Source organism: Salarias fasciatus, chromosome 16, assembly GCF_902148845.1.
Source record: "Salarias fasciatus chromosome 16, fSalaFa1.1, whole genome shotgun sequence".
Lineage (NCBI taxonomy): Eukaryota > Metazoa > Chordata > Actinopteri > Blenniiformes > Blenniidae > Salarias > Salarias fasciatus.
The window spans coordinates 4,310,956-4,336,361 of record NC_043760.1 but is presented as its reverse complement, the minus strand read 5'-3'; the positions used below and the strand labels follow the sequence as shown (position 1 = coordinate 4,336,361).

At 44.7% G+C, this 25,406-nt stretch overlaps 2 protein-coding genes across 2 annotated transcripts; both read right to left on the bottom strand.

The window, feature by feature from the left end:
• Positions 1–4,407: 4,407 nt before the first annotated feature.
• Positions 4,408–5,162, bottom strand: LOC115403536 (gamma-crystallin M3-like). Its single transcript, XM_030112468.1, has 3 exons — positions 5,117–5,162; positions 4,800–5,042; positions 4,408–4,718 (listed from the first exon to the last, which is right to left on the bottom strand). Exons 1-3 carry the CDS (start codon positions 5,129–5,131, stop codon positions 4,440–4,442), a joined length of 537 nt encoding a protein of 178 aa, XP_029968328.1. The 5' UTR covers positions 5,132–5,162; the 3' UTR covers positions 4,408–4,439.
• Positions 5,163–8,849: 3,687 nt separating this feature from the next.
• On the bottom strand, positions 8,850–11,441 carry LOC115403542 (gamma-crystallin M3-like). Its single transcript, XM_030112477.1, has 3 exons — positions 11,409–11,441; positions 11,082–11,330; positions 8,850–9,131 (listed from the first exon to the last, which is right to left on the bottom strand). Exons 1-3 carry the CDS (start codon positions 11,415–11,417, stop codon positions 8,850–8,852), a joined length of 540 nt encoding a protein of 179 aa, XP_029968337.1. The 5' UTR covers positions 11,418–11,441.
• Between the last annotated feature and the right edge of the window lie 13,965 nt (positions 11,442–25,406).

Sequence of the window (25,406 nt, the reverse complement as noted above, 5' to 3'; positions counted from 1 at the left end):
AGCATGCCTCTGTGAACAGGTTACATTTATACCTGGACACACACAAAGAGTGTTTGCCACTCCATTGTTTAAAGCCCTGACCCAGCATCCTACTATAGAAGCCTATAGAGATTCGAGTGTATACACATCAGGTCACAAACACTGTACAGAATTTTCCTATTTTCACAAGAACACAGCGTATTTCTCTTGTTTTTTAATTGGTTTGTCAGGTCTTTGTTGTTCTTCACTTGCTTACTGCAGAAAGAGCTCATTGTTGGTTTTTAACAAACATGATTGACTTACCAATGAAAAAAAGTACAGTAGCAGATTATTTTGAAAGAAAAATGCAATTTATGGCTTTTGAGTAATAAGCGCACATTATTGGTGCAATTGTAAGTACTTTGTGGCTATTGTAAATTAAAACTATCGCATGACAAGATTTATTTATTTATTTTTTTTGGTAATGCACTGATATCATCACCAGTATCAAGTCTGATACTGCACGGAGTACCTCTACAGGTAAAAGGTCCCCGTTACAACCAGACGAGTATTACATGACGTCGTCCATCAGCAATGTTGGCAGCAGGTAGATGAGAGAGGTTGAGCGATGACTGTGGTTTGGAGATTCCTAAATATTAATGAGACAGACTGTAAATTATGATTCAACAAAATATGAAGAGGAGAAATATAGTTGGTACAATCAGCAACTTAATCAGCAGAGAAATTTGGAAAATCATAAACGATGTCACCCGGTAGTTTTACTGCTCAGTGGAGTCATGCTACATGCTACATGCTACATGCTTCACATGATTAAAGTCTGATTGATACACTCATTAAAGCTCGTGTCCGGAGTTTTGAAAGAGAGAGGTTTTTTTTAATCCAATGTCTCGAGGTTCCGCCCTCCCTCTGCTTTCATGAGCGACCAAGTCACGCCCCTTTAATTGTGCACGCTATTATCTGTCGGGTGAAAATGAGAGCCTCCGAGTCTTACAACATCCGACACGTTTAGCCATTTATGGTGGATGTTCAGCAGACAGTGGATATATCCGAGGTGAGCGCGGCGGCTGCTGCGTAGCTAACTCACCTCTGCCTGGGCGAGCAGCCGTGCTCTCTGGCTGCTTCACACTTTGATTGACAACATGAGAATGCGGAAGCTCGAAATCTATTGGCTGACGCTGACCGGCGCTTTTTCAGATAACATGGGGGTCTATGAGATGATAAATAAATTTTCATAAATAAATTTTTATATTGCTTGATGCTAATATTATATTGTAGTATCGAACCAGACTGACACATTTAAGCTCTGTTGAAAAATGATACATACGTTGGAAACGAACGGAAACTCCGGACACGAGCTTTAACAGAGAGCTCAGTCCCTCGGTCTACAGTCTTAAACCCCTTTCACACTGACGTACGGAGTCTGCTGATCACCGCCGTGGTGGATCGCAGTGTGCGATGGTGCAAGCTTTTACGATCTCAGTCCAAAATGGCAGCCCATGTGAATGCACTCAGTACGGAGTCATACCAGATCATTTGGGATCACACGTGATACTAAGTATTCCATGACTATCTGATTTGGCATTTTTCCTTTTCCTTTTCCTTTTATTGTGCGCCATCTCGTGATACTCAAAGATGCCGTGCATTTCAGCCTTTACGTATAACCCCACAGCAGCAGTCCGCCACAGAAAAATCATTTTCAGCAGTCTAGGAAAGCTTTGGACTGTGGTGTCTTGTTTTTTGCTTCATTTTGTAGCTCGTAACGCCACGTACCAGACAATTTGCCTTCCCGCGACAGTATGTCGTCCCTTGTCAATGGGGATACCACTGCATGTATAACCCCACACCACTGCCCAGTACAGCAGCGATCCGCAGACCTCAGTGGATGTCAGTGTGAACGGGGTATGAGAGTTGCTCGTAGCGTAGATTCAGGTGACATGTAACCTTCATGTGTCATTTGTGTATGCAGTATAAATTAGGCTTATGGCATTTAATAATTACTCATAGCGGTACTTGTTCCTTTAAAAAAGTGATATTGGTGCATCGCTTGTTTCAGATGAATCTTTGGAACTTTACTTGTACCCGAGTCTGCTGCGTTTGGGTTAAAGCCCGTTATTCCTGACAATGTTGACAGGACTGACGCTGCAATGGAGGAAAATGTTGCCTTCCGACTAGTAGCTGTTTGGACGGTTTCAGAGCACGTTACATCTCTGTTCGTGCTGATTGGCGTAATTGAAATTGCTTTCTCTAAAGATGGAAACACTGAGCCTGTTTGCAAGCTGATCATCAATTCCAAGAGTTACAACATTCAAATCAATCAACTTTTATGTACAGATGATTTTTCCATACATGCTGAAAGTAGAGAACCTTTGTTCTCTCTCAGATATGTCAGGTAAGAACAGGGAAGCCTGTGAATTAAGAGATGAATAAAAGCCAATACAGCAATTTAAAAAGCGGTTCCATCTGCAGTAATTGGAGATGTGAGAGAAATCAATACAACTGGAAATCAAAGCCAACCTGACACCCAGTTTTATGGCTTTTTCAAATGTATTGATTAATCAGTGTCGTTTTAATTAAAACTTCAGTCTCGTCCTTGTTGATCTGTAAAAAGTTGTCTAACATCCAGGATTTGATATCTAAGGGCTGGAGAAGAAGAGCATCAATGAGCCCTGTATCATCAGGAGACAGGGAAATATCCAGCTGTGTGTCATCTGTGTGTCTGAGAGAGGAGCCGCCTCCTGATCACATTCCCAAGTTATAGAGCAAGGGACCCCAGAATGAGCCATGGGGAACACCAAGCCTGTACATGTGTTTTCATTCAGAACATGTTTCCATGAGGCCATGTGGCAATCTGCTGTATGAAGGCCATGCTCAGACCCCATCGAACTAGGACTGAAGTCTTGGACAGGAAGTAAAATGGTATTTGAGTCTGACATCATTAAACATGAATACCCCCCCCCCCCAAAAAAAATAAAAAATAAAAAAATAAATAAAAAATAAAATAAATAATTGCTGAAACTTATAAACACATGCTTTTTTTATGTCACTCTTTAAAAAAAAGTCTAATAATAATAATAATAATAATAATAATAATAATAATAATAATGCATTAGTTTTATATAGCGCTTTTCTGGACACTCAAAGACGCTTTACATTGCATTATTTATTCACTCCATACTGGGTGGTGGTAAGCTACTATTGTAGCCACAGCTACCCTGGGGAGGACTGATCCAAGTATTCCAAGTAATCTGATTAACTTGTCAGATTAAGATGGTAATATCAGTTAGGTCAGAGAAAGTCTTCACAGCACTTCACTCTTTCCATATTTTGTTGTTACAGCCTGATTACAATATGGATTCTATTGGTTCTTTTCTCAAAATACTCCACACAATATTCCATAAAGACCACGTGAAAAAAGTTTGTGTAATTTTGGCAAACCAATCCTGAATAAAAATGGAAAAATCCCCCATTCAGAGTTCTTCTCAGTCTTTTCCATGAGGCTCTGAACTCAGGTTCTGCCTACTTCCTCTGATCCTCCTCCAGATTATTCTACAGCTGTAGTGAATTCAGCTGATTGCACCTGATGTGGACAGACACCCAGGATCTATAGAAAGTCTCGCAATGGACAGTGCAGGCAGAGATGAACCAAACAAGTCAGAGGAACAGTCAGACCTCCCAGACAGGATTGTCTGTGGAGACCGATCGTCCAGATCTGGAGAAGTTTAGAAAAGTTTCTGCTGCTTTGCAGGTCCCAGTAAGCTCAGAGAACTCCATCATCTGTCACCCGCCATCACCTGTGAAACCAATGATGCATTACTTCTGGAAATTTCCTGTAATTTGTGAGGAGGGAATATTTGGCCTGTTGATGATCTAAGATCTCTGTCTTACACTGCTCTCTTTGACTTGGGTACTGGAGATAATTATAGCTGATAGCTTAGTGAGACCTCAAGCTTTGGGAAAAACTGGCTGACATTTATTCTTTTCTTCTAAGAAAAATCCTAATTCATTCAGTGGAACGTTGAGCCAATGTGGTAGAGTCCCAGAACATATCCCAGTGGAACACCTCTTGATGAATTACATATACTTAAACCATCAAAATCATCTGTCCTTCTTCTATACTGCTTTATCCTGTTCAGAGTGGCAGGGCATTGGAACTTACTATGGGTGAGGACAGGTACACCTGGACAGGTGAGTACATGCATTTCTGGACAGGTGAGCAGCCAATGAAAGGACAAACTGAGACAGACAGTTTTAAGAAAGCCAGAGTGCTTGATGCAGAGACTTCCCAGCTTCAGTCAGTTCCTTCTCACTGTGAGGTGAAACCACTGTTTGTACCCTCCTGCTGACTTTGTTTTTCTTCAAACTAATCATTGTCAAGCTAAAAAGGAATGTAGGCTTCAAAAAACACCAGTCGAACACCAACTCTGGATAGAAAAGATGGTTTTGTTTTTATTCAAGTGAATTTAGTGGCAGGAATCCATGATGCGCCTCATGCTCATGAACCTCATGCCGCTCATTCCCATCTCCCTGAAGCTGCGGTACTCTCCGGGCCTCAGGTACATCATCCTGCCTCTGTAGTGGGGCTGCTCGTACATCAGCCAGTGGCCGTCCATCACGTTGCAGGACATGCAGTCGGACATGCGGTAGCGGTCCATGATGTTGTCACAGTCGTCCATCAGCTCGTAACTCTGACCTCCGAAGTTCTCCCTCTCGTAGATCTTCATCCTGAACTGGCCTCTGTGCTGTAGGTGGAAATACAGATGTTATTTTAGGACCGCTGAGCTTCAGACCTGCTGTGATGGACAGCAGAAGCTGGTACCTACCATGGGGATCATCCTGCAGGACCTGATGCACTCCCTCATGCCCATCATGCTCATGTAGTCGGCGTACTCGCCCCTCCTCATGAAGTACTGGTTGCCCATGAAGTTGGAACGGTCGTAGACCATGAAGCAGCCGCTCTCCACCCTGCAGGAGTGGCACCTGCTCAGGTAGGAGGTGAGCTCAGAGCAGTCGCTGCTGGTCTCATAGTGGCGACCCTGGAAGTTCTTGTCCTCGTAGAAGATGATCTGGAAAGGATGAGGGTGTGAGAACCGGGATGACAGGCAGCTTCGTCCTGCGCTGCTGTGGATGGATCACCTACCTTGCCCATGGTCATGTTCTTTTGGCTGCTCCTCTGCTGTGGATGCCTGTCCCTGGTACCTGTGACTTTTATACTCGCTCGCTGAGAAAAAAAGCACAAATGTATGGAGGCCTTCTATTGTTGCAAAGCCCTGATTCAGCAACATGCCATAGAAGCCTACTGAGCAGTCAGGGCACTAAAGGGTTATTATCTGCCTGTGAACCACTGTGGAGGGAATGCTTGTACTCTATGCATGCAGCATTGTTGTTAGACAAAGAGAACATTCTAACTATATGATGTACACCGCAGCTCACATATTTTACCTGCTGGTCATACAAGCGTATTTAAACCTTTGGACTATTAAAAAACATTATTCTTCAGTCAGGATAGGATTTATCATGAAAAAACAACGTATTACTACACAAACGTTTACTGAGAATTGATGGAATTTAATAGAAAATCAAATAGAAAAACTGGCAAATGATATAGAATTAGCTTTTCCTTTCGAAGTAAATGCATGAAGTGGTGACAGATTGATTTAATGTCAACATGGCATCAAAACATTTTCAGTGTTTCTGCCATTTCTGTGACATTGTTTTCAGAACACTGTAAAACAGTGAAACAAAAAAAACAAAAATGAGGTATTTTCACTGAGACGTTGTCGTGGAAAACGTGGAAGAAAGCTTCTGGTGGAGCCAGGAGAGATTGGTCAAAATATTCCAAGGTGTTGAAGCTGTTACAGACACTATTAAAGAGTGACTCTAATGGCCCAGCAGCAACAACCACGACACGACTCATGCTGATACGCTGAAGGGACAGAGTTTGACTCTGATAAACAGCCATGATCACAGCAGGGGGGCTTTGTAAAGTTCCAAAGGACAGACCTGCAGTCTTTTAAGTTTTGGAGTAATTCTTGAGATCTTGTAGCGATGCTACTGTAACAGTCAAAATAGTGCCTCACCCCTTTAAGACGCATGTGAAAACAACTTCACATCGTAAACTTAGTTTTTTGTTTGCTTGCGTTGTACTTTTTGTAAATGAAAGGATGTCTGATGCCAAGCTTTGATTTTACCATAACTTTTCAACTATTCGTGACGGTTCGGACACCTTCGACCGGGATCCTTGGTAGCAACCGTAATGGTGGTGAGTTGATTTGGAAGCATGCAATAAATGACCAATTGTCAATACTCCCAGATATGTATAGTTTTTGACTTCACTCTCATCATCAACGTCTGCGTGTGGACCTGAAGACTCACACTACATCAGTAATATTTTCCTAAACAGACCGTTTCATACATATACATGTATCACAATATGGTGCATGGGCATGTCTCAGTGTCTCACATTTTCTCCTCTTCAGTAAAAAGACTGATGATTAAGATATTGAGTAGGGATGCTACTTGCTAATACCAAGTCCTGATAGGGGTAGAGCTGGGTGACATGGCCTCAAATCAATATTGCAATGTATTGAGCAGTTCACTTCGGTAACGATAAATGGACAATAACTACTGTGGCCGGGGGGGATTTTCACTAGATTTATCAAGATTAGGGAACACAACATATCTATGTATCCTAACTTTCACAGCAACATTAGTCCAAATCCAATACAACTATGCTGTTAATGGAAATATCTTCTCTGAGGAGATCATGAAGGAAACTCCACTGACTGGAATTTAGTGGACATCGACCTGTCCCCAAGCTACAAATGAGCCTAACTTGTTTGTTTCCGTCTTCTCCTCCTAGATCCTATTCAGATGAGACTAAACCATCTGTTTTCTCCCCCTTGTTCTTGAATAGTTTCCATCCACACAGCATCACTACAGGAAATATCTACATCCACAGATGAAAAGGACTCAAAATGCTGTAGTTCACTGCCAGGCCTTTAGATGGCGCAGATGTGCAGAGGGGTTGACACAGCACCTGTCTGGTCTGCTGACTTTCTTTTGGTACAATTTATTAAGTTACTGTGATTTTAAAAAAAAGTTGGTGGAGTCATGTGGCGAAGCATCTTAAAGGGACATGAACACAGCCTGCCTACACAGCCAGAATGGACTTTCATTTTCATTGGGGTTTTTTTTTTTTAATATCGAATATAGTGACAAGGTCAAAATGAAATTGGTTTTCGTGGTAAATTTCTTTATCAGTACATATTCGGTTTATCACCCAGGTCTAGATAGGAGTTTGTATTACCGTACCCCAACAACATGTGAAGGCTATGTGCTGCCATGAACCACCTCCCAACAGCCTCAGTGTCAATGCTATGTCACCTCCAACAGCCTTGAAGGCTCCGCTATACGACTGTCCCTACAATACACACAGCGTGGTATCTATCTTCACACTGCACTGTGTGTACTGTAGAATGTAAACTGAGGGACCAAGCTGTTAATGAGGGTATCAGTCAGGTTTTAGTCATGTTTAGCTTGAAGCATCACTGGTGTGTGAGCCCGGAAACTCTTTAGCATGTAGCATTGCTGGTGTGTGAGCCCTGAAATTCTTTAGCATGTAGCACCGCTGGTGTGTGAGCCCTGAAACTCTTGAGCATGTAGCGTCTCATATGGCTCAGGGTTACCTACTAAGAAGTTAAACTGAAGAGCGACATCGTTCTAACTCAAAAATGATACAAATGTCTCTACTGGCTAAGTTGCAGATTAAGTTGCTGGTGTTTTACCAGCTATCTTTCTCCTCCTCGTGATATTTTGTCAGAACATACTTTACAGTCTGTCTTACTTTTGTCATTCTCATTAATTTCATAGAATCTCCGAACCGCAAACATCAGTCATCCTCTCTGGTCTTCCTGCTGCTGACGCTGCTGCCAAATGACGTGACGTAAAACCCTCCAGGTTAAATCAGGAAGCTTTTTATGAGTATGTGCCCTCCATGTCAAATCGGAACTGATACCTGGCAGACGTATTGGTATTGAGTCCCTGGTTTTTGCAATCAACTGATTCAGGAGCTCCCACCATCTCTTTCTGACTGCTATATACTCATAAAGTATGACAATGAAAATCTGAATTATTGAGATTTAAGATACACTCAACAGAGAAATAGTGTACAGTGAGTCAGGGATGGAGGTGTTTTGTTACGACTCTTGTAATCCTCATTCCACATCCATCTTTGCAGTCTGTGAGGTATTAGTTGCTCTGTGTGTGAGCTGACATTCATGCTCACACTGAATGGTGATCAATACACACTGGTCGTCAGCAGGCTCTATACTGGCCTCTTGCAGAGGATGAAGCACGTATAAATGACATGAGGTTGCCTGAGGGATGCACATCTGACTTCTTGACAACTGTCTGCTTTGATATCACTTCCTGTTTTATTTTGAACCCATACACCGTACATATTACTAACCGTCCAAACTGTCCGTTCTAACCGTCCATCCCAACTGTCCCAGCCGTCGTAACAGTCCATCCCCACACCCCCCTTTGTGAGTCTCTGCTGCACATGGAACATATTTTATGGTCCTACATTTGAGCGCCTGCATTACTCTGAAAACTTCAACATTGAGTTCAGTGTGCTGATGCTCCACTTTGTGGAAACCAAATTTAGACTCATTTTATCATCATACTGGGTACATTGATGTTCAATTTGAGTGTAAAATGTGTTGTAGAACTAAATAGCTGTATTCACACCCCCAGGTTTGGTCACAGGTCATGGTCAAAGATGAAATACTTGCTGGAAAAATGAATTTCAATTTGAACAATTTTATTATTCAAGTTAAACACAACATTTGTCAGTGTGCAGTTTGCTGTGACTAACAGGACTCCATGATACGTCTAATGGATCCAATCCTCATGTCCATGGGACCCATGCCCATGTCCCTCATGCTCCGGTACTCTCCGGGCCTCAGGTACACCATCCTGCCCCGGTAGTGGGGCTGCTCGTACAGCAGCCAGTGGCCGTCCAGGACCTGGGCAGACTGGCAGTCGGACAGACGGTAACGCTCCTGGATGGAGTCGCAGTCGTCCATCAGCTCATGACTCTGACCTCCGAAGTTCTCCCTCTCGTAGATCCTCATCCTGAAGGGACCTCTGTGCTGTGGGAAGACAGTGAGGATTAAAAGTCATTTGAAAGGCTGTGTTCTTTGAAAAGCAATTGTGGGACATTGAAGGAAAACCCAGAGAAAGTCCATTCATGCACAGGAAGAACGTGAACACTCCAAACAGAAATGACCAAAGCTTTCTAATTATGACCTATGTGGGGTTTTTTAGGGTCATTGCAACATCTTGTTGCCACCTGTCCAGGTGAACCTGTCTTCACCCATAGTTAGCTGGGATTGCGGTGATCTGGTCTTTTTCAACCCTCAATTGTTGTGCTGCTGTGCCTCGTGAACCCTGCCTTGTGAAATATGTGTATTTTGGTCAATTTTCGCAAAAGGATAAGTCATATCTTTCAAAGTAAAGTGTGATCAACTGCAAATTCTGGTTAAAATGCACAATGCTGAATGTGCAAATGACTCATATCTGCCTACCTGCTGTTTGTCAGCATTGTTCTTCTCACCTCACTTCATCTGGCTGTTTGGAGTACTTGAGAGATATATCTTATATCTTTTCTCAATCTGTCCATCGCTCTCTGAACTCCATTGTTCATCTGTGGAGCTCAATCTTCAACACCATGCGCCACTGCCAGTGTTCCAGCTCTAGCAGGACAACGCTCACCTGCCCTATCGGATGTACGTCCACCTTTAGAGTGAAAACGTAAAAAGGAGACGGGCCTCAAGTTGACATGGCGCTTGAAGTCACTGAAAAGTCAGCTTTTTGGAAATGACTCCCAAGGTGGAAACTTTTTCAAAACACTCTGACTCCGTCTCTGTGTAAATGGGCACAAATGAAATTTTCTGAAAACGCTCAGGCTCCGTCGACTTTTGATGCCTGAAGCTCTGGAAATGGTCCTGGTCCTGGGTCCTACTGCTTCTCCTACTCCTGGTCCTGCGCTCCATGGCCATAGTAAACAGTAGTTCTGCACATGTTCAGTCAATGGACAAGAACATGTTTTCCAGTAGAATGGAATCCCAGTCAATATTTCCTGGTCCTGGTCCATATGCTCTTGGTCCTGGTCCCGGTCCATATTCTCCTGGACTTTGTAGTTTTACAGTTGACATTCACCCTAGTAACAATCCAAATTGGTGGTCTGCCTGTACGAACGTCCATGTTCTACTGATAATGTTGTGAGTGTGTCGTTCTCTTACCATATAAGCATGAAGTGCTTCTGAAATCGAAATTCTTAGACAATGCGTTTTCACTTGATACGTTGTGGTGGAAACAGGCCTAAGTCTGATTTCAAACCACTGAACTACTTCTCCAAATAAGCTCCTAATGAAGTCTCACCCCGGCTCACTTCTCACCCTCTGAGTTTTCACACCATCCTCACTGAGATCAGTCTCAAACCTTTTGGTTGTCAAACTCTAATAATTCAGGTCCCAGGAATCCCCTTCTGGTGTAACCCAGGGTTGGTTCCTGGGGCCCCTGTTCTTCATTAATTTTCACTGCTGGGCAGAATCATTAGGACTGCCTTTTAAGCAAACAGCCAGTAAAGCGAATCCAGCATGTTGATGCTGTTTAAGTTTGTAGTTTCTTGTTCTATTCAATGACTTTCATGAAGTGATGTGTGAATCAGTCGAGTGATCTGAGCTCAACATGATTCCAGTCTCACTGTCACGGACTGCCTCACAAATTTTAAACCGTACGAAAACAAGAAGTGATAAAATAAAATGTCCATCTGTCTTCTAAGGGTGGAGATCTGTACCGAGGTGACTGTGAAGGCAGGCACACACACACACACACACACACACACACACACACACACACACACACACACATACACACTCGCACAAAGTGCTAACCACTAGCATATTTCTTTTTCCCAAACAGAGTGAAGTAACTTCTCTTGAATCAGCCCGTAACTAGAACTGATGTAGTTGTAGATCATTTGTGATCAATGTGTGTGTGTGTGTGTGTGTGTGTGTGTGAGTGTGTGTGGTCCGTACCATGGGGATCATGCGGCAGGAGCGGATGCAGTCGCTCATGGTCATGCCCATCAGCCTCTGGTTGTCCGGGTACTCGCCCCTCCTGGCCAGCGTCTGGTGGCCCATGAAGTTGGGCCTCTCGTAGACCATGAAGCAGCCGCTCTCCACCCTGCAGGAGTTACACCTGCTCAGGTAGGAGGTGAGCTCGGCGCAGTCGCTGCTGGTCTCATAGGAGCGACCCTGGAAGTTCCTGTCCTCGTAGAAGATGATCTGAAAAGTCAGAGAAAAGCACATTTAAACCTCCCGTTGGGTGCAGATCAGCGGTAAAGCAAAGCGGCGCCCTCTTACTCTGCCCATCTTGCTTTCTGTCCGTTCACCGATTGCACTGCAGCGCTGCCACTAACTCTTTTATAGGGGTGATGATGGCTAAATGATGTATGGAGCCTTTGTGTTGAAGCTCTGACTCAGCAGTGCAGCATGCAGGCCTCTGATGTTTGTTAAATCGCTCTGTAAATGCTTATTATTCCCTGCTGTATGCGTCTGGTGCTGTGCCAGCTGCAGCTCGCCCGGCGGGCTGCAGGTGGGTGACAGCAGCTCTTTGTGTTTTCTGCGCTCCATTATCTCACGTTGCTCCTCAGATCCTCGCCTGGATACCTCAACTCCATCAAACCACCCCTGATAAACTTCCTGTAAGCCCTCCGCTGAAGACTCACCACGGGACTCAAACCAGCATTTACCGAGAGTTCTCCATACTTCTGAGGAGCTGCAGAGCTGCTGTCTCTCTGCAACAGTTATGTTAATTTGACAAACCTGGCTCAATGAGGGAACAGGGGAAACGAATTGCTTTAATGCAGTTGTTTATATTCTTCTCTTTTGAATATTAATTACATGATTTTTACAAATATAATGAAAAACTACTGCAAAAAAGACAAAACAAGGTGCGTTTATCTGCAGAGTAGCATTGCAACACAGGGCAATTCCAAGATCTTCAGGATGAGACAATGAAATTCAATTCAAATCACAGAAACAAAACAGGACTTCGCAAAACTAAAGAGATGTTAAAAGAAGAACAATAGAGACCTTGCCCTCAAGGGCTCGTTTCCTGAAAAAAGGCAAATAAAACAGGAGAATAAATAAAGAAGTAATTTAATTTTATGAAGGTAATAAAAACACACTTAGAAAAAAATATTTTGCTTTTCACATGTCGCTTGTCGTCCCAAATAACCACAAACATCCTCTTTTGCCTGGACTTTCTTTCATTTTTCAGGTCATAAAATGAAGTCCAGAGGGATTTTCTTCAGGTTGCTTAAAATGTCCATATTTTCCTCAACTGAGCCCCGATTGATTCAGCGAGTACCTGAAGGCATCCTGAACACAGAGGGCGTGGTTGATGTAACATTCCTCTCTCTCATGGTGTCACACAGTTAAAACAGAACAGGCTGGAAAGACGATAATGATGAAGAGATGGTGATAAAATAACAGAGACACAGAACGCACTAAATTTAGAAATAAATTCCCTCGTTAAAATGTTGAAACTGAAACTAACCGGATGATGCATGAGAATGATCACTGACTGTTGGTGCTCTGTTCTTCGTCTTCTGGACTCTGTTTTCTCTCTGGAGAATTGAATATTCCTGGTCTGAATCTTCTTCCATCATAAAGTCAAGTGGATGAGCCCACACATTGATGTCAGTTTGTTTGTCTCTGTCGTCTCCCTGTCTCTGTTTCCACCCTCAGAAAGCGAACCCTCCTCTGAGTCTGGTTCTGCAGAAAGTCTGTTTCTGCGTGTTTTTATTTTCAAACACACACTCACTACATCCTGTGACTCACTTTTCAGTACCTTTTAAAGAAGTCCATGGTATGAGTCCTGCATGGATCGGGGTCCAGCCTGTTCTCCTCAAGTCAAGCTGAAAACTATTCCGCTTTTCAAACTCAGTGAACCTGAGATGATGGAAAAGAAAAACAAGTTCAATGAGAAACTCCCGAAGCGATCCTTGATTCAGTGTCTTGTTTGAGGATTCTTTCACCTACTAGCTGTGGAATCAAACCACAATATATTTATTTTTTGTTCATTTAAAAGGGACATTGCAAATTTATGAGCATGTAAATGTAAATATGCCAGAGTCAGCTGAAAGCTGCTTTCCACACTAATGATAATAGAAAATCCACCAAGAACACAAAGCTTTAAAACTGGTCCTGACAAACCTGGTTTTGTTTTAGCCTGCCATTACAGGTATAAAATGTGGGACAGTGTCTTTCTGGAGCTGGGATCCTGTTCCAGACCTCTGTAGCCTTGACTGACAACACCTGAGAACCGAAGCTTGTGTATCTGTGGGTCTGTGGCAGGTCTGCTTCTGGATCTTAACTTACTGAACTCGGAGTCCGTCCATGCAGAATCTTCTAAACAGAGCAGCCAAGTCTAAACTTGTAAAGTGTTCTATATGAGCAAAAGTTATACAATGGAGAAACATTTTTCTGACATTTTCTGACAGTAATGCTTAATGCCTAAATTTCTGAAGATCAAAATTTACAATTTACATGCATTTTTAACATATTTTATGAAAGTTAAATTTGATTTAAGGGTGATGTCAAAATATTTAAATGTATGCACAAGCTGGAGCTCCCCACCTTTTAGCAATATTTTTAGACTTGATGACACTTTTGGATGCTTAAAAAATACCCTACAGACATTTTTTGGGAGTTTAGAAGAAGACATGACTTGGTGATCGACTTGGCCACAGAGATTACTGCAGATGTCAAATTTTCAGACGCATCTATATCAGACTTTGCTTTTATGAAAATTACAGTATTACCTGTGTAAAGCTGTGTGTCAATATTATAGCCGATATTTGGCAAATCGTTAATAAATAAAGAGTGGGTCCGAGTGTAGAACCCTGAAGAACTCCAACTTGACACCACTGACAGATACACAGTTTGTTCGATTTGGCAAAAATGATTTAATCCAAAGAATAGCTTGGTCAGACTAATTGAATTTTTTGTAGCCTTAACACTAAAATTTTGACGGTCAGCCTTGTCAAATGCACTTATTAAGTCAAGGAAGACCTAAATAATGTTTACCTTTCTTTAAAAGAACAATTCATTGCAGTTTCTGTTGAGTGATTCGAATGAAAACCAAACTCCACAAGGTCAAGAGGAGTTCCGCCTGTATTCTCGAGTTATCACTTGTTTACCAATCCCTTTCTCAATAATCAAGTAATATATTGATTGACCGATAATTCCTAACATCTGTTTTGTTCCCAGATTTCAATACTGGGCTGACTTTGGCAACTTTTCAATCAGCATTTCTCATTTGCTGATTGATCCTAAGTCTTATTGGAAATGTTAAAGAAACTTTTGTACCTTCAGGAAATGGGTGTCCAGACCATAAACATCTTTGGCTTTTGTCTGTTTTATACAATTTATAATAGAGCTACTTGAGACTCATTAATTCTGCATTTGTAAAGATATGGAAGGACTTATTGACAGGGTGAAATAAGCTTTTTCTGAGTAGAAAACAGTTGTGAAATTTCCAGAACAGAATTAAAAAAAAACAAAACATTCAGTTAATGATCTTTTGCTGTGATCCGGTTTGCGATGTCACAACCCCAACAGTTATTGCAAATTCAACCGATCTCTGTGAATTCTGTACAACCTTGCAATTTTGTCCCATCAGCCTCCGGTGAGTTCCACTCATCAGAACTTGGATAAATTCAGGTACGACAGAGATTAGATGAGATTTGGGTTTTTGAAAAACTTTTCCAGGATCTTGGTTGTGAGCATGTTCAGATGCTGTTTTGTGGTCTCTGGGTATTGAACTTTGTTTTACTGAAACTCCAGATCAAACAGTTTCAGCTTGTCATTCAGGGGTGACGGTGGATCCTGAAGTCAGACCAGCTCAGAACCTGTGATCTCGATCCCAGAAAACTGGGCCACAAAAAGCTTTGATCCAGACTCCAAACCACCAAGTGAACTGTAAAGGTTTCTGAGAGTTCCTTCATTGGAACACCTCAGCAGGATCACCGCTTGATCATTGCAACATTGCAGTTACTCTGAAAATTAGATTTTTTTACAGCTTCAACAAAGGCTTCTCAGCCAGGAAAACAAGGAAGAGCCGTGTGAAGGCAGAGATCATGGGCTGGGCTGCTGCCGTGTCACTGCTTTACTCTGAATTTATTTTAGCCATCTGCTGAATTTGCAAGGATGTGTTATGCTCTCGGAAAGGAGAGAGGTCTGTGCTGCTGCTGCAGATGTTGAGTCTTGGTTTGGATAAAATCTAACTAATACAGTTCCCTAGTGTTTGTTCCAGTAGAAGACTGTGTGTGTGTGTGTTGACATGATACACAAACTTGGTTTCTGAAATCATCAAACATTTTTTCTATTTATTTATTTATTTATTTTTAACCCATCCTGTCCAGCATGGAAGCAGCAGAATGGAGGTCAGGCTGCTGTTATGCACTTGACAGATTTGCTCTTCCAAGAGGAGCTTATAAGTATCAAGCTCCTCTTGTTAACATGCTTTCTTGCTTTATTTTATTTATTTTGAGTACTGAGACATGATATTGCTGGACTTGACAGGGGGACAAAGAGTGAAAGAAACAAATAAGTGAACAGAGAAGCAAACAACAACAAAAGGGGGTGAAGAGAAGGAAGAGAGTGCAAAGATACGATGGTCTTTAATATCGACACTCCAGACAATCGGCTACTGCACCTGCAGTACGATATGACAGAGGACATCGTACGGGCCTTTGCTGGAGAATATGGCTGGTAGTGAACTGCGGTGTGCAAACTGAGGATCAAGGTATGAAATTACAACAGAGAATCAGGAGAGGCCTGTTACAGATAACTACTAGTCTGACCCGCCACAAGAAAACAAGGTGTCTGAGTCCACATGCAGAATATGTAGTGATTAAAGATCAATGTGATCATGTAAATGTGAGAAAAAAATGTCAGTTTTTCAGGCTTGAATTTTGTTTAAACCAATCGACTGCTCGTAAATATTAATGTTATGAAAATGAACTCGGTGGATTATATCATTCTATGATGTATCTATAGCCGGGTGACAGGAACCTCCATGAGGGGCTCTGTCTGTGAATGTCTGTGTTCTCCTCACCCCTCAGTATATTCTCTGCAGCGTGCATGTGTGTGTGTGTGTGTGTGTGTGTGTGTGTGTGTGTGTGTGTGTTTTCATTTGTAAATCAAACAACAGCCAACTAGTGATACAACATAAAAACTACGTCGTGTTTCTGTCGTTTCTGTGAAAACTGTGTGTTTTTCACAATGTTGCCATCAGAATTGGAAACCTTTGTGAAACAGCAGTTTTTCACTTGAAACATTGTCGTGTAAACGGGGCCTGAGAACAACTTCAGCAATTCTCAAAGAAAAAGCTGAGAGTTTCAGGAGCTCCAGAATCATGGAAACATTCTAAAAACTTCATCATGGATGGATGGATGGATGGATAGATGGATGACGGATTGATGGGTCAATGGATGATGATGGATGATGGACAATGGATAGCTGATAGTAGATGAATGGATGGATGATGACTGGATAAATGTGATGTGGGTGGAGAGCAGGTGGTGTTTATGATGAATGGGTTAATCTTGAGTAAACACACGGATTCCTCTGCTGTAGCTTTTTTCCACTTTGTGAATCAGTTGGATTGTGCGCTCCATCGTTCAGGTTGTAGTTCAAGTGTTTGGACACATGGTGACAGTGACTCCAGCTGGACTAACTGTCAGTGAGTAGAAGAAGAGTGAGCAGTGGATGAACGGCCAACGGGTCATGCCGTGTTTCCTGTTCTCCACCTCCAGGTACCACGTGATGGATGGATGAACTCCATGGAGGACGGACTGGATGGAGCCAGGAGATCGTTTGCTTCGTGAACAAAGGTAAGTGGCAGTTAGAGGTCATAAGGAACACGCCGACGTACGATCAGATCTGGGATCGAACCTGAAACCCTGTGATTGAGGCCATATTGTACACGGCAACGATGCCAAGTGACAACGCGAAACATTGTGTGTGTTTTGTGTGTCCATTTTCACGACAACGGTGCTCAGAGCCACTGACAACTTTTTGAAAACACTCCGACTCCGTTATAGATGGACAAAAACAAGACTTTGTGGACTTGGTAGTTTTCGAGTTGACAGTCTCCGTCTTAACGATCCAACTTGCTGTTCTGTCTGTACTGATGTCCCTGTTCTGCCATCGTTCATGTTCACAGTGTGTTGTTCTCTGCAGCATGTGTGTGTGGTTTCATTACAAAAACAGAAAACAGCACCAACTAGTGGACCACCATCATTTTAAGCTTTGCTGCCGTTCCCTTGGAAACCGATCACTGGATGATTTGAAGATGAGTGAATGGAAAACAGATTGATGGACAATTGATGTGTTAACTGGAGGGTCCGTCCACAGGGGGGCGCGTTTCGCTGAGTGTCAAACAGACGGAGCTTTCTGGGGTTTTCAGTGGTTTTGTGATCCTGAACACACTGCAGCACACTGGGGGTGAGGGGGGTCAGGAGGCGGGGGTGAGGGGGAGTGTGGGGGTCATGTGGGGGGGGGTGTAACACAAAGCTGGGCACTTTACTGATGAACGGGGGGATTTGACAGCTGCTGAGCTGGCTGAACAACACAGAGACCGCCAGCGGCACAAACAGGGTCCAACCAGAACCTTCTGCTGCCCCAAACACCCCTGTGGGGGAGGGGAGGGGGGAGAGAGAGAGTCAGATAGAGGGAGGGAGGGAGTGTTACAGAGGGAGGTTCACATGAAGCTGCTGCTCCCTGCTGGACGTTTATAACATCAGTCTGTCTTCCTGTGTCGAGCAGTGCCCTCGTCCGTCCGTCCGTCCGTCCATCCGTCTGTCAGCTCTCACTAACAAACCCCTCCGCTGCAGGGAGACTTTCCTGATTGTATGTTCAGTTTGTGATCTTAAATGAGAAAGATCCAGACGACGGATCGCAAGCCGAACGCTGACTTGTAGTTTAATCACCCTGCGGTGTTTTGTAAAAACCTGATGAACGAGTTCTCTTCTCAGCGCTGAAAAGTCTTCACCAAAAATGGAAGAAACCAGCGCATGGTGGCATGCGTGATGTTGTCCACCTTCAGCGAGCAGTGCTTCCTGTGCGTCTGTGTGGCCTCAGGGCCGAGGGGCTCAGGCGGCCTGGCAGAGCTCGCAGACGTGAGACTGAGGAGAATCCAGGCTGCAGAAGATCAGCTGTGAAAACATCTGTTTGGATTAGTGACAGCTGCAGAAGAGGAAGTGGTCCAGGTCTCCGATCATCTGAGCACCACGTGTCTGGACCAACCGGGAGCTTCGTGCGGTGACACCCCGCCTTTCCTCCTGCCCAGTTATTTATAACTCCAGCGGATATGATTGGTCTCTCTGGTAATCCCAGGAAAGAATGCAGTTTCTGGCTGCAACGGTTACCTTGTATGGTAACAATGAATGGGTGGAGGATGGAGGGTGGGGGTGGGGACACACACATTAAACCCGGTTTAAAATAGCAGTGACGGAGCTCATTTTCAAAATGGATTGCAAATAATGAGAGGTCAGAGCCATAAAACCGTGGCAGCACATCACGAGACAAACGTTTTCCTGCGGTGACGACGTTCCACCGACACCACCTGTTTGAGGAACGAGCACGGGTCTGAGTCTGACCTTAAGCTGCTGACTGACACCCAGTATCCACAAAAACCATAAAGTCTCAGTCATACTTCAAACAGAAACGATAGACCAAGGCTCTGCAGCGACCCACCTCCACCACCAGCCTCTGTGTCGGCACTACGTCACCTCCACCATCCTCTCAGTCTGCAGTTCATGTACTGCAGTGCGTTTCGCTCCTGGATCCACAGCTGTGCGTTCCAGTTGATCTCCGCCGTCCTGCCAGGCGGTTAGCCGGCGGTGTCCTTCCACCGTTTGGCACCGGGGAAGCTGCTGGGGGTCAAGGGTCATGCTCAGGGAAAGATTTGATTTGTCTGCAGATGTCCCGCCCCCCTCCCTTGTTTATCAACTAGTTGTCAGTCATACATTTGCACTTCCCTGCAAATACAAGTTTTCAGAAGTATATTTTTTTACACTTTACACTCATATGGTCCTTCTAGCTCCTTTTTAATGATTACAAAGACGTGTCGGAACAGCCACTGGAGAAGTGTTGGTTACGGGTAAGTAATTAAAAAAAAAAAAATTAATTCTAATGAATTCTAATGACTAATCACACACACATTCACACACCTGCAGAAACACACAGATGCACACACACAGTCAAATGTGTTGCGTTTTTTTGGTTTGCTTTTCAAGAGTCACCAGATGGCAGTGTTTCACACATATATATGACAAAACACACACACACACACACACACACACACACACACACACACACACACACACACACACACACACACAGCCCTGTGCTGAGGGGAGCCTGGTGTGACGTCAGGTCGGGGTTGAGGAAAAGAAAGTGTTGCTATGGAAACGGCTCTGATCTGTGTAATGTGTGAGAACATGAAGACTGGAGCAGAGCAGCGAGCAGAGGAAGGCAGCCGGGGTAAACATCCATATCTGCCCCACAAACAGCCTGCAATCAAACCAGGGTCCCTGCCGCGAGGCCGCAGCGCCTCCGCGCTTCACACTCCTGTCAACATCAAGCACAAGTAAACCAACACCCCGGATGGCTGGTCTGAGACCTGATCCAGGATCTAACCTTGGACGTGGTCTCAGACCGGATCTGATCCAGAACCGAGCCGTGGCCCTGGTTTGCTGGAGTGGCGTTGCCACTGCAGGTCTCTTGTGTTCCTGGATCGGCCTCTGAAGTCCTCATCTGGACAGAGCCTCCAGTAGAACCTCTGGGGAGGCGGTCCGCGGTCTCCCGGCTGTCGCACACGTGTCGTCCTCGCTCACATGGGCTCATCGCTGCTGCTCTCGTTACGTGTGCATTATTTGAGAACATTTTCACCCTGATTTTCTCGGTTGGAAACGTCCTGATTTGTGCAGATGTTTGAAACTGGAGCGGTTGTGAAACTGACGCGGGCCCTCAACTGTTCTGACACGAAGATGTGGGCCAGTTTCGTAACAGATTATTTTATGATGAAGCCAAATTTGCTGTGAGATGAGCAGAAGCATACACTCACTGTGTCGTCTTCACTTCCCGAGGAGCAGACACAGACCGGGCAGGCGAGAGAAGCAAGAGAACCTAAGGTGGTCGTGAAATAAGCAACAGTACCCTCAGAAGAACAGTCTTTCTCCTCTGGTTTCTGGTAGGAACTCAGGACCTGGAAGACTTGATAAAAAATTCTTTGAATCAAACATTTCCCCTTTAAGGCCCTAATCTCACAAAGTCTCTCTCGAACATCACAGTGAAGACAAACACGTCACGAGGTCTGTGTCAGATCGTAGAACGTGTCCTCATCTGCTTTTGGTGTTTGTTCTGCGGAGAGGTTTGGATACCCGCCAAAGCAAACACAGGAGGAGGAGAGGAGGAAGAGGAGGAAGAGGAGCGGCAGGAGGAGGATCGGCCCAGAGAGGAGGAGGAGGAGGAAGAGGAGGAGGATTGCAGTGCGACTCTGCTGCTCTCTCTGTGTTTACAGTGCAGTACGAGGGGGGATCCTGGGAGGCTGCTATTTTTAGCACTGCTTTCATCACTGCTGTCTGAGCGCTCTGCATCCTGCTGCTGCTGCTGCCTGCAGGATGCAGCAAAATGCAGGCAGCGGGATCCAGGTATCAGGATCCAGCATCAGGACACAGGCGTCAGGATGCATCCAGTCATCCATCCATCTATTGTTGCCTCATGGGGGGAAGCTCATGTGTCCAATGGATGGATGGATCTTTTTCATCTGTTGTAACCAACCAGTTCTACAGTCCAGGTTAGGACTGAGTGTGACCTCTGTGAAAAGGAGTCAAACTGACTTCAGAGGAATGAATTGAATCTATCACAAGAAATAAAGTAAACAGATCATCTGTCAAAGAGAACAATCCCTCATCCCTCTGTCCCTGAGCAGCTCCCACCAGCTCGTCATGAGGGAACCATCCTGGGACCACCTCAGGGTGTTCCAGAGCTCCAGACCTTTAATCTGAGGCAGTGAGGAAACACCTCAGTACACTGAAGCAATCCAGCTGATTCCTGACACTCATGACTTCTCATGACAACCATTTCAGGTGGAAATGCTAAAGTTTTGTTGCAGTTTGGGGATCTCTTTACAAGACAGCGGTGCTCTGAGTCACTGACAACACAACTTTTAGAAAACGCTCGGGCTCCGTCTCTATGTAGATGGATCAAACTCTGCTCCTGGTCCTGGTCCTGGTCCTGGTCCTGGTCCTGGTCATGTGTTGAATTGCCATACAAACAGTAGTTCTGCACATGCTTAGCAGATGGACAATAAGAACAATATGTTATGACTCCCAGTCCATATTCTCCTGGTCCTGGTCCTGGTCCTGGTCTCAATACATATTCTAACAAACCTAGTGGTTTGTCCATGCGAATGTCCGTGTTCTCCCATTGTTAATGTTTACAGCGTGTTGTTCTCTCCAGACATGGTTTACGGAACACTTGGTCTTTAAATTTAACATTTTTGTAAAACAATTACCCAAAACAAGTGAATGGGCTTCAGTGTGGAGGAGTACAAAACATCCAAGAGAAAACCTGTGAAACTGTGGAGGTAGCAGAGCAACAAAGGCGGTCTCCTCCGATGGATCAGGTTTCCAGGTGAGCTCCAATAACCAGCAGCAGAGAAGAAACTCTCATTGTTGGAGTTGTGGTTGGATTGGGCACATAGAGACTTGTTCCCTGTCCTGACCTCAGTGTTATTAACCGGGAACCGGGTCTGGGGGGCCCATACAAGAACTGACAACTCAAACCAGAAGACCTTCACTCTCCGTTTTGCTCAGATATATTTGGACAGCGGCTTTCTTCAACTATCACTTTGATGGAAATCGTCATGGAGACCAAACATTCAAACAAGAAGCCTGATGGAGGTTCCCAAAGCGGAGGTCTAATGATAGACCTGAACAAGTGGAAAACACACATTTCTGAGATGGCCGGCTCTGTTTTCCTTTCTCCAGCCGTCCATCTGCGCTGCTCCTCACCGTCACATGTCTCTGCTGCAGGGTTCCTACTGCAGCTATTCTTGGAAACATAAACTGAAAAACGGCTCCAGAGCAGCACACCGAGGTTTGTTTACAGAGCTCGGTTGCGTCACGCTGGCTGATGTATGTCAGAAGCTGCTGAGGTTCTGCAGGACGCCGCGCTGGAGAATCCAGCTGATCTGAGTTTCCTTCTTCACAGAATGAGTTCGACGACCCTTCTGAAGCTTCTTCACACACGACAAACTACTGTCCCCATTTTACAACAGGTTGCTTTGCTTCATGACACACCTCTCAGTGGAAATCACAGCAAAACTGCTCCAGACTCAGTCTAGTCAGATACAGTAAAGAAAGAATTTCATATGATGTCAGTTAGAAAAATAGCTCCAAACTTTTGCAACGCCAACATGAAATAATCATGACAATCTACTACAAACTATCAAGTCCACAACGAGCCCCACTGTACCTTTAAACTCTGTAAAACTAATCAATCTGCTTCTGGAATCATGTTCACTGAACATTAAGCAACTAGAAATAGATGAAACCATCAAAATCCCACGTCTAACCAAGTCCATGAGCAGACTTCAGAGTTCCGTGTTCAGTATGGAGAACAACCCGAGGTCAGCGCAGACTGAAGAGTGCTGGAAGAGTTTGAAATGTGCTGTCTCTTGAAGCTAATTGAACTTAGCGTGCCTGTCCGCCCTGAGACGGATATCTGGTGTCCCACTTTGTGTCCATGAACAGGAGCAGAGAGAGCCGAGTGGGAAATGGGTGAATTAGAGAATTCCAGCTGGACGCTCATCTCATTACTCGGGCCTGCTGTCGTCACGCTGCATCCTCTCATTTCCGCTGCTGCTCGTGGAGGGAGTCCATCCGCCTGGAGGAAACACCAGCGTGCTGCTCCGTCCTCCTCCACCCAGAGGCTGCTCTCCTAACGGGATTAGCACGCTTTAGCGTACGAGCCTCACTGCGGATGTCCACAGCACAAATCGTTAGAAAGAGGCTGAACGGAACCTGAACCTGCCTGAGACTCCGAGTCCCGCTGACAAGTCCTGCTTCTTTACAGGAACCTTTCAAAACCTCAGAGTACTTCTACCTGCTGATGAAAAGAAGGAAACTGATGAGTTAAACTCCCATCGTTGCACGTCTGCATCTTCATTGTTCAGTGGCTCTGAGTGCTGTTGTTATGTAACCCCCAAATACAATGAAAGTTTTACATTTTCACTTGAAAACTTGTAAACTTGATGGTGTACAATACAATGGTCTGTTTTGTTGTAAGACTCTCTGATTCTTACTGCTGCTGCTTCTTCTATTCTTGGACATTACAGCAGGTTGACTCGCTGCTCCGTCTGAACAGTGGTTTCCTTCTATAAAACAAAGAAAAGAGCCGTGACAAATACACTGCATTATTGATTCCTCTTGAGTAGATGATTTCATCCTCTCTCAGCGTCATCACTGCTCCTCGGACGCTGCACAGCGTCTCTTCGTGCTCCGTCACACAGTTTTGGTCAAACAGCACCCGGAGCTGAAGATGTTTGTGGCTTCCAGCTGTTTGCAGAAATCTTTTCTCTGAGTTGATGAAACACCTGCAGCAGAGTGTGTGAGCGCCTCCAGACAGGCTCAGCTGTGTTTCACACCACACTGCATTAACTTCATTATTTCACTCTGAACGATCCCAACGTGAGGACACGATGGCTTGGTCCACCCAGGAGCTGGAGCTGGAGCTGGAGCCCTGGATTATATTGAGTGCTTTTATTTCCTATTGCCCCTGAAGGCAACAGACACACTGACCAAACCAAGTCAGCAGTCGACCAATGAGCAACAGGTGAGGCAACCGGGGGGCAAAGAAGGAAGACTCAGGGAACAGATGGACAGCAGGGACAGGATGGGCCAGGTCAGGGTCTAAGACCAGCTGGGTCTGGGATGGACCCTGGTCTGGGACAGGTGTGGTTCGGTTTTTAAGATCAGCCGATTCTAGAACAGGCCTGGGTGTTGATCTGGGATGGAACTAAATTTGGCATGGGCCTGGGTCTGGAATGGGCCTGGGCCTGGGTCTTGGATGGTTCTGGGTCTGTGACGGGCCCTTGTTCCACCAAAAGTCGAGGATGCAGATGAAAAGTTGAGCTGGGAACTCACCAGACGGTTTGGGTCTTGGGTCAGTGGTTCCACTTGAGTCCAGGAGAACCGTGAGTGTGAAAGACCTGGTGTGTGGCCGGTCCCAGAGGGCCGACGCTGCCGGTCCTGGGGTGATGATCGTTTTCAAAAAACTCTGTTTTCTGTGGCTCTGAGCAGCGCTGTGGTGAAACTGGATCTGAACTAATATGAACAAACTCAGACCAGGTAAAGCCTTGGAGCTGAACCAGACTCCCTGAAGAAAGACCTGGACCCGATGGTTTGAGGAGCTCACCTGAAGCTTCAGATTCCCTCCAAATGACTCATCTATGATGAGAACATCAGTGTCAAAAGAATGAGTCACAGAAATGTTCTTTTTTAAATGCTCTAATCACACATTCAAAGCAACACCACCTCCTTCCTCCTCCTGCTCCTCCACCACCCTTCCTCCCGCCGCCTTCCCTCCTCTTCTTCTCTCCTCCTCCTTCCTCCTCTGTCCCTGGATGACCCTCTGTGCATTGGACACTGGGAAAATGGCATGTGACTGATTTGACAGTCAAATATCTGCAGAGGTCTGGGTTACATTTCCTTACAGCCACAGATGTTCACAGGCGGAGAGCAACAGGAAACTCAAACCTCTTCATTTTCACAATGAAAGTGCCTTCACCTGCAGAGGGGGCGGGGCTGGGGGCGGGGCTGTAATATATATTCTCTCCAGTACTGAATGCTGTCTGTTTTATTTACCTTCACATGTATTCTCCTAAATACTGCTCGCAGTTTGTATTTGGAAACATTTTTCAGTTTTTGTTTCAGAGAAGCGTCATGTCTACACAGTGGCATTTTCAACGTGATGTCCATTTCCTGAAAACAGTGTCGTTTCCATGGCCGTCCACTAGTTGGTGCTGTTGTTTGTTTTTGTCATGAAACCACACACACATGCTTCAGAGATCATTACACTGTAAACATCAACATACATTCATATGGACAGAACACCAAGCCGGGTTGTTTTACAGTGACTGTCAACTAAAACTACCAAGTCCAGGAGAATCTGGACCTGAACCAGGACCAGGACCAGGAGCATTAGGATATGTATTGGAACTAGGACTAGGAGAATATGGACTGGGAACGCAACCAGAACCGGGAGAATATGGGCTTGAAGACA